Source organism: Rhodamnia argentea, chromosome 7 (genome assembly GCF_020921035.1).
Source record: "Rhodamnia argentea isolate NSW1041297 chromosome 7, ASM2092103v1, whole genome shotgun sequence".
Lineage (NCBI taxonomy): Eukaryota > Viridiplantae > Streptophyta > Magnoliopsida > Myrtales > Myrtaceae > Rhodamnia > Rhodamnia argentea.
The window spans coordinates 23,936,007-23,945,716 of NC_063156.1; the positions used below are offsets into that span (position 1 = coordinate 23,936,007).

The 9,710-nt window shown below is 40.1% G+C and overlaps 1 protein-coding gene across 1 annotated transcript; it reads right to left on the minus strand.

Annotated features, from left to right (window-relative positions):
* Positions 1–4,767: 4,767 nt before the first annotated feature.
* On the minus strand, positions 4,768–6,129 carry LOC115734839 (mitogen-activated protein kinase kinase 9-like). Its single transcript, XM_030665795.2, has 2 exons — positions 5,380–6,129; positions 4,768–5,287 (listed from the first exon to the last, which is right to left on the minus strand). The coding sequence occupies exons 1-2, from the start codon at positions 5,961–5,963 to the stop codon at positions 4,924–4,926; spliced, it is 948 nt and encodes a 315-aa protein (XP_030521655.2). The 5' UTR covers positions 5,964–6,129; the 3' UTR covers positions 4,768–4,923.
* Between the last annotated feature and the right edge of the window lie 3,581 nt (positions 6,130–9,710).

Here is a 9,710-nt window from a genome sequence, read left to right on the forward strand (position 1 = left end):
ACACTCATGTTATGTTTGAATCGATTTATGATACATTTATTAAATATAACTAATTAAGTCATATAACAACTCAACCTATCATATATGGATTTACGATTCATTTTGACAAGTCTAGTTCTATGGTGCCGTGTTCTCTTTATCGACAATAGAAAATTCTAATCTGAATCGGGCAACGAAGAGTGCTTTACGATTCAACAGTAGACGTCACATCTTTTTGATCTAACAGTGAAGCTCGTCACGTATTAACAATGTTGTGCAAAGGGCTACGGCACCTTGAAAAAGCCCCTAATAATATAAAACCCATCTAGTGGCCTCGTTGAAATAGTCGAGTATTGTTGACTAATTTCTCTAGCTAACATGAATTGACTTTTGAATCATCGAGGAAGTCATGAAATTACATTTATGTTGCCAATGATCGTGTCAATTATTTCATGATTGAGGGAGTTAATTTGGGTGTTCTCGTATTATTATATGTTGAAGAGATTTTGAAGAGATTGGAAATATTATAAAATTTAGCAATATATAGAGATGTTTAGTCATTGAATAATAGATTATGATAATTAATGCGACGCAACGGAATTTCTCATGATAAACTATTCACGATAGTTGGATGGGCGGGACCTACTACAACCTTACAAGTTTGAAAACCTTTACTATCTTAGCGAAAAATATTGAAATTCCTACGTAGAGTGATTGGGTTTGAACAGCCATGGCCCTAATAAGCAAACAAGCAATGGGAACCACTCAGACTTTTAGTGGCCCAACTTGTTTCACATGGGTTAATACTATTGAGTTGTGATTTACACTTCCCATTGACAAGAAAATATGAGTCCCATTGAATAGCTATTGTTATATATAACCTTTTTCTCTTGTAATTGAAAGTTATAACAGAGAGGTGTGAGTGCTAATTATAGTAGATTCATCTACTGGATGTTGACCTAGTTTAATGGTGTATAAGGATAAACCACGTGTCTCGACTTCTCTTTCTCTCATTTACTATCTATTTCGTTGTGATCATGGGCCTAATCCTAATAAAAACTTTGAAAGGGATATCGACCGAGGTAATTATTTAGGAATGGAGCACACTTATATATCGGTCAACGATCCCTCTCCTAATTTATATTGGAATTTGGCAAAAGAAAAAACACATAGAACTTTTGTATAATAAGCTCTAAAACTCATAGCCCCAATGTCGCGCCACGCTAGTAACACTGGGTATTAGGTATCTCCAAGCTTCAGGTTGCTGCACTATGGTGCCACTTACACCTACTCAATCAGGCCATTGGATTGCTGCCACATGACAACCCATATCTTACCTCTTTCTTTGGCAGGACATTAGAAGTGGCAAAATTTGTGTACGGTGCTCACTTTGATGTTAAGTTTTTTTGGATCACTTAAGTGTTCATTTTTTTTTAAACTTTTATTTAAGTGCCAACTCCAATAACTTTGTCGAAAAAATTATTTGAAATTTTTTTAATTAATAAGTTTATCCTACGTGGCTCACCGAAAGATCCTTGTCAGTAGTAAAAAAAGATGAAAGTTAAAAAATTAAAATATTAAAAATATAAAAAATAATAAAAATAAAGAATAAGTTGAAAGCACTAAAAAATAAAAAAAGAAGTTGAAAAAAGAAAAGAAAAGGCAAGGTTGCAGCGACAAGGCACTTGCGCATTACTCGCCTATATAGCATCACTAATAAAATGAATTTAAATCATGCATAGTCCATAATTAGTCTATTTATTTCATGGAGCATGAAGACGTATGCAAGATCCTTAGAAAAAAAATAAGCTCAATAGGCAATTTGTACTTAAATTTTTGCTACCAATTTGCACTTAAATTAGCTTATGAAAGAAGTTTGAATAACCCCTAGATTGCACCATGATGGTTCTAGTCATGTAGAGACGGATTGAACATAAGCTCAGCTCAATAGTATTGCTCCATGAAGTTGGCACCTAAATTGCTTGCTACAATAAACAAAAATGTTGCAAAGTGTTTATAAAAAAGATTACAAAAACCGAAAACATAATAAAGTCACGAAATTGAAAGATGAGTAGACGTGTCAATGGGTGGGTCAAGTCGGGTTTGAATTGGGTCAAATATGGTCGGATCAATATTGATCCATTTTTATGCAGTACAAATCTAACGACCAATACCCGACTCTACACATATGTGACCCAACCTATATTATCAAACACTTATATATTTAATCAAAACATGAAATATTTATTTCTTATAATTTGTTAAGAAAAATGATATTGCTAAAACATTTTCATGCAATATAAATCTAGTGATTTTTTAAAAATTTTTAAAAAATTATTTTGTTAAAAAAGTTTTTTTATTTTTTAAAAAACTTATTTTTTATTTTAATTTTCTTTTCTTTTTTCTTAGGCGGCACTCGATGGTGGGCGGTGTACGACGGTGGTGGAGCGGGCTAGTCGAGCATTCTTCCATGAGGCTTCACTCTCTCTCTCTCTCTCTCTCTCTTTTTGGTATAAGAGAACAAAGTTAGAGCATTCTTGAGCATATTCTCACTTTGTTGATTTTTTTTTATTCTCGTTTTTCTCCAAATCTATTCTCGAGAATAGAATCAAATAATTTTAGAATTGTAATCATTTACATTACTAAAGTTTCTCATTTTTTTTTCTTTTTCGAATAACGGAATCAAAGAATAAGAATTGTTACCAAACAAAATTTAAATTTTTGTCTGCCATGGTACGTTTGATTGCCAAAGATGACTCGTTTAGTTTCACTTTCGCGTGTTATTATAACGAGCTTAGGTGGCGTTCATGCACCAAATCACGATGATTGATTTGATCGAGGAGAGACGTACGAGGCTGACTCATGAGTCATATCCACGTTGTAGCCCCGCTTCCGATAATGGAGGGAAGGGATCGTGATCGTGAAGCCGCGCCGAAGCATCCGCCTCTTCGAACAAAACACAGAGAATCATGTTTACGTAAATGGCACCAACTTTCGAACCAAAAAAAAAAAGGAAAAAAATGGCACCGACAAAGACGTCGATGATGGTGATGGTGATTCTGATGACTCGTGAGTGAGCTTTGCACATTGGTAAGACCATGTCGAAATTCAATTTCGTTACAATCTTTAGTTGTTTTGACTATCCTATTAGTATATATAAAAAGAAAATGACACTGCTTTTGTTTTTTCAAAGATAATTATAAAAAAAAAAAAGTTATAAACCTATTACAAAGATGTCAATTCAAACCTAAACATTTCAACCTGATCAATTTAATCATAAACATTTTGATGATTTTCCAATGTAATCCCTTAAACCAATTTTGGCTAGAAATTGTTCTCGCCCTAGGTGGCATGCCCAATGTTGTCGTGGATAATTTTTGCAAATTTTTAAAGAAAAAATCATAAATCTTTATTTTCTTTTATTTTCTTTCTTTCCCTTCTTCTTTTTTATTGAAGTTCTGCGAGGGTCGCCGATCCATTGTGGAAACCCGAAAGGAAGGAAAAGGGATAAAAAATAATAATTAACAAATTTATGAAAATTTAAAAAAATTAAAAGATTATTGCATCATCACCAGCTCATGCCACGCAAGACGACTATCATTTACTTCAGCGATTATCGGCCAAAATAGGTCGAAAGGACCATATTGACACATTGTTAAAAGATCTATGACTAAATTGGTATCGGCACGGTAAGTTTAGGAGTTTTTTTTTTTTGGTAATTTTTTTCCATTAATATAAATGCTGCCTTTCGATATTTTTGTGGGCCAAAGGATGATTGCCCCTCAAAGTGAATTTCATTCTCTTTTACAAATATTCCATTAGAGGGCCAAGGATATGATAGAAAAGGCAGGACTAGAACATCGTTTTCGAAGAACTTTTCGTCTTTGTTCGGGGTTTTTGGCCAAAACATCCTTTTTGTCTCGTTTGAGGTTTGTCAACTTATCAACGGGAAAATTTCGGTTGATGGGTCATATTTGAGTGCCCGATCAAAGTTTACGACATTATTTTATGCAGTTAAATTTTGATATTTTTCGGCATTATTATCACAAGCTGTTGGCGGACGCAAAGAGAAATTGTATGGGCCAGTCCCTTGCAAAGTTGGACGTTGCTAGACGGCTTTACATAGCAGTCCTTAACCGACAAAATTGAGCTTGAATTGACCGATTCTCTAACGAGCTTTCGGTCTTGGAAGGTGAAATACTACTCTTACCTTGCGTGTAATCATGGATGAAGGCGATCCACGCTTTCATGCTACGTATGCTTGAAAATTTGTCATTGCCAAAATTTTGAAAAGAAGAAGTAAGTTCGAGGCGTTACTCATTCGAATTTCACTACATGTATCAACCTGCTTTGGGTTATGCCATTAGCGCAGACTAAAAGCCTAAACTTAACTGATTAATGAGACTTGTTGGGTGTTTCGTGGACTTCCAATAGACGGGGTCTCCATGCCCGTGCTCGTGGATATAAAGCGTGAGGGCAAAAAAAAAAAAAAAATCGAGGTTTCGACTTTCGCAACTCCCTTTTAGTTTCGCTGCTGGGACTTTTCTAAATTAAGATTAGGTTTGGTAGAAAGCTTCCGTCTAAATCGAAATGCAAATAAGTTTCATATTTCGGGTCCGACCGTAGGTTTTTCTTTTGATGTTACAAAGTTATTTGTTTGTAGTTAATTGATGATTGTCCTATTTCTTTAATTAATTCGTTCTTAAATCTAAATTGTAGACATGCCACGTCATAAACACCTTCATCAACTCAGAAGAAAAGGATTGCAGAAGATGCTCATCTATCGTCATAAACATTGATCAATAAAATTTAGAACAAAAGAACGTAACGCCTACAATTCGCCCATTATGTACAAAGTGAAAATCTCTAAAGGGAAAAAAAATGAAAAAAGGAAAAGGAAAGGTCCGCGTGATGTTGGACTCTTGATTTGGGTCGACCTGCACTTCACGCCCCGGATACCGGATCCTTGCACACAAACGGGTGGGTCAGAAGCTGCGACACCGTCCACCTCTTGCCGGACTCCTTCTGCAAGCAGCACTCGACGAAGCTCCGGAACTCGCCGCTCGCCAGCTCTGGCAGGCTCGGCATCTCGCCGAAGCAGATCGCGCACACGAGGCTGGCCCAGTCAGGCCTCTGCCCCGGATCCAGGAACGGGAAGTAGCCCAAATACAGCTCCAGCAGCGTCAGCCCCAACCCCCAGACGTCTCCGGCGTAACCGTTATAACTGCCTCCATTGGAGTCCGGGTCGAACCGCTCCGGACTCATGTAAGCGCACGTGCCGACGTACGAGTCGCATGCTTCGAGCATCCTGCAGTGTACGTTCGTGAGAACGGAAGTACTGAGATGAATTTATGGTTCGAATCCGACACGTGAAAGGCTAAAGCTAATTAGCAGCCGGACCTGCACATGATTTTGCTCACCCCGAAGTCGGCGATCTTGATCTCCATCTTCGAATTCACGAGCAGATTCGACGGCTTGATGTCTCGGTGTATGATCTTGCGCGAGTGGAGCTGATCGAGACCGTTGAGGACCTGGCGAGCCACGTTGGCCAGGTTCGACTCACCGAACGGGCCGTAGTTCCGGAGCACCGACTCCAGGGTCCCCAGGTCCATGTACTCGAGGAGGATGGCCTCGTCGCCGCACGGCTCCTCAAAGGAGCCGTGGCAGCGGATGACGTTGGGGGAGCCGGCAGCGCGGCGTAGGACCTCGACCTCGCGTCGGGCGCCGCGGCGGAGGGAGGCATCGGAGCCGGAGCGGACGACCTTGAGGGCGTAGACAGCAGAGGTGCGCCTGTGCCGGACCTTGTAGACGGTGCCGCCGTTGCCATGGCCGAGGACGTGGAGGCTCTCAAGGTCGGAGGCGGAGATGGCAGGGGATGTGTCCACAGAGGAGGCGGACGGGTCGGGGAAGGGTGGGAGGAGGTTGGAGGGCTCAGGCAAGGGGAGGCGGAGGTTGAGCTGCCGGCGGTGGCGGACGAGGCCCATGTGAGAGAATGAGTAGAGACAGTATTTGGAGTCTCTGGTAGAGAAAAAGTGGGGGTATATAAGAAGTGAGTGAGAGAGGGAGTGACGGCTGAGAAGGGATTGGAAGAGGAAGAAGAAGAAGACGATGACGTCGGCGGCGGCGAAAGGAGGAGGAAAGTGGTGAAAGAACGGTGGAGGGGAATGGGGCCCACATTTAATGGAGGCGAAGGTTTCTATTGGCAACTGAACAAACTACGGCATTAACTTTATCGAGACTACAAGTGTACGCGGGACTGTCCAAATTCAATCTCTTAGCTAATCATATCATCAAATTAGGTCGGAATAACAACTAACTGCTTACTTTTCTGCTAAATGTGTTCCATACTCAAAATGCACATCCAAGAGTAACGGTTGATAGCAACCTCATTTTTCATTAGTCAATGGTTTAAGAATCATAGAGTCGTGAGAAAAGGAGTGTTGTGCGGGGACGGAAAAGATTATGCGATTTAACTAGTTCGTTCCCATTGAAATTTGTAGACGGGTAGTTGTGCTTTACTTCTTAGACTGTCTCTAACAAATCAAAATGGACATTTTGTCATAATTTGAATCATGTGAAATTCTCCTGAAATAATATATTACCTCTATCCGAGGATGCACACGACTCTAGCAAGTAGCCCTAGTCGGGCCAAATCATGGGGAACTAGCCACTACACTAGTGGTCCGAAGCTTTCAAATTCTCTGTCGAGGGAGGTGCATTGACAACGATATGACTATGCCTCGATCGTATCGGCTTGGCAATTACTTGTGATGAAGGGCATTGATCCAACGCATTGGAACTGCCTCTTTCAAAAGCCGCCTCTGGAACAACTTGCGCAAATTGCGGATGCGTGCGATGAATCCATCCATATAACTAGTACTAGAAAGGGACTAAAGTTGGATCATAAAAAAGATATTAATGAATTGATTGATTGGTCGAACCTGAATTTTTTTAGGGTAAAGAATGTGTATTTCAAATGGATAGAATTCGGATTGGGATACAATAGGATAAGGCGGTTGAAGTTCTCAAAAAATTTGCTGCATTGCAAAAAATCCCATTATATGTTTGGTGCAACCTAAGATAGGATTGAAAAACATTGAAAATCCTTCAGTTTTGTCCAGCAGCTTCAACCTCCACCCACCACTTTCGATGCTTTCTGTAGTGCCTCGAGTCTGTCGTTCCATCCATCGCCCCCTCGATCGGCTTTTCCATGGTCACCGTTGTCTATGCAAAACTTGCGCGATCGTCGTGCCCCCCTGTCTAGGTCACAGAGATGGTGAGGTAGAGCTCGAAGGGGTCAATCCGTGGCAATGTTGAAGATGGGTCATTGGTGTCATCGGTGTCTTCGGTTGGGTTCAATGAGGGTGCAGGTGGGGCTTGAGGAGTATGCCGAGATAACATGCTCTGGCCTGTGTGAATTTCGAGGCAACGACGAAGCAGAATACTCACAGTTGTCAAAAAATAATCGGCTGGCCGTCGATAACGATCAGCGTTGGCCGGTGGCGACAATGACCATGAGCCGTGTGGTAGTCAGAAGTAGCGATCATCGGCTGTCGTGGCGGTAGTCCTCGGGCAGTGGCCAGCGAAGCAATATCCGAATGCATCACTCCATTAATTCATCCTTGTAACATAACATAATTTCCCAAGTTATTTCTGGAGGACCTTGCCAAACACCTGATAGAATAACTTATTACGTACCAAACACAACCTAAAGATTGTCCCTTAATTTTAACCAAAAATTTCGAGATACTTGAACAACTTTTTTTTTTAGCTCACATAGACTCTTTTCCATTAGAATATGAAAAAAACCTTGTTGTGAAGTAGCACGTCAGTGGCAATTGGATCATTCGATAGACTTTTGATCGTGAAATAGTGATCGTAGTGCTAAAACACAGCGTGTCATGTCACTGAAATTGGTTGAATGGTTGTTGATTCCAACTGATTTAGAATATTTAGGACTTGATTGCACTTTTCGAATGTTTGGACTTTGAGTGCACATTGGGTAAAACGTTTAAGACTTATGGCGTAATTTTTCCTTCCCAAACATATACTGCCAAATAAATTTTTTTAGGGGTTTCTGTTTGTCCCTAAAGCAGAACTGGCAAAATTCATGAAACAGAAAGAAAGCTTATGTAAGGCAAAGGCAATGATGATATATAAGTGAGCTCGTGAGTTGCCTACTTTGGGAAAGTTGGAAAAGAGAATGGTGAGAGCTGTAAATAGAAAGAAAGCTGCGTGACCATGCACTACCCTACTCAACTTTGGCAGAGCTTAACGGTTAAGACTTCCAAGTTTGAGCTTCAAAGGGAAGACCACCCTCAACAATGGCTTACCAATACCAACTCTCTCCCTCTCTCTCTCTCTCTCTCTCTCTCTACAGCATAAGTGCTGTGTCGATGGGAATGGTGGTGAAGAAGGAGAGGCCGAAGTGGGATGTCAGACAAAGTTGGGGGGTGTAGGGAATGTTGTCTGGCTCAAGAAATTTTTAAGCTGGCCACGAGATTTCTCTCGGACCAGGCTTCATTCCCCTCACTCCCTCCCTTTCTCTCTCTCTCTCTCTTTCCTTCTATCCAACTTATGAGATTCCAGGTAACCTCTCTCTCTCTCTCTCTCTCTCTCTCTCTCTCCTTCCTTAGGGTACAAAGACGCTTTCCATACTCAACCTATACTTCTGTCGCCAGCATTGTTCTTCCTTAGGATACTTTTCAAGCGACGCAACCCTCTTCTCTATCTCTCATTCATGTGCGTGTCTCATCAATGGTACATGTAATACTGACTGAAAGTGCAAATCTCTTCATTAAGCAAAAGTCATCATGGGTTAGTGACTTGAATTAAAATCTGAATGGTAAATGATGAGACGCACGTACTTTGAGAGAGAGAGAGAGAGGGTTTTTGGTGTAAAAATGGTTATATTTGATCTATACTTTCCTAAGTAAGCCAAAGTCACGGTTTATCTCACTCTTCACTTTTTAAAATTACCTCTTCTTATTTATAATATAACGTCCGTTCATTAAGCAACCACCAACTTTTTTTTCTATGTATATGCAATCGCCATTTGATCTCGTTTTTTAGAAGTACCAATATGATTTGAGGCACTATCTTCTTAATATAAATAAATCCTAAAAGTAATTGCACACGCGTAATGTGCGTTTTCAATCTAGTTAAGTAAATGTGAACATCAATAAGAGTATATTATGGAATATGATCGATGATATATTTCAAGAATTATAACTCTCTCCGTCTTTGTTTCTTTTTTAATATAACAGAGAGAGATGAGGTTAGACTTACGTTTTACCTTATTCTACATCGCAAACTGACAGCTAGGAAGATCTTGTTTTGGGTGAATGCACGGCCCAAATAGACAATAATCTATGATTTAAACAAAATTATTCCCACTTCTCGTTCGACAAAGGTGGTCGCTCCAACGATCACAGTGTTTATGTCTTGACTGATCATAGGAGTAATACATAGTTTAAGAGTAAATATATGTTCCCTAAGCCACAGAATAAAATGAATACTTATGGACCGTGTCCAGCAGGAAAGATGTCGTGTGATTTTCTCAAAGGTATTAGTGAGAAGTAGGGTACATTTGTTTAGTTGATCCTTGCGTTTATAACCAAGAAACGTTTCTCCTGATGGATTCATAGAGTGAGTTTGTAGCGTGACAAAACTCCCCTGCAATTTTAGGTTAGGTTTTAGAAAAATAAGCAATTCAAAAGATATTTTCCTAA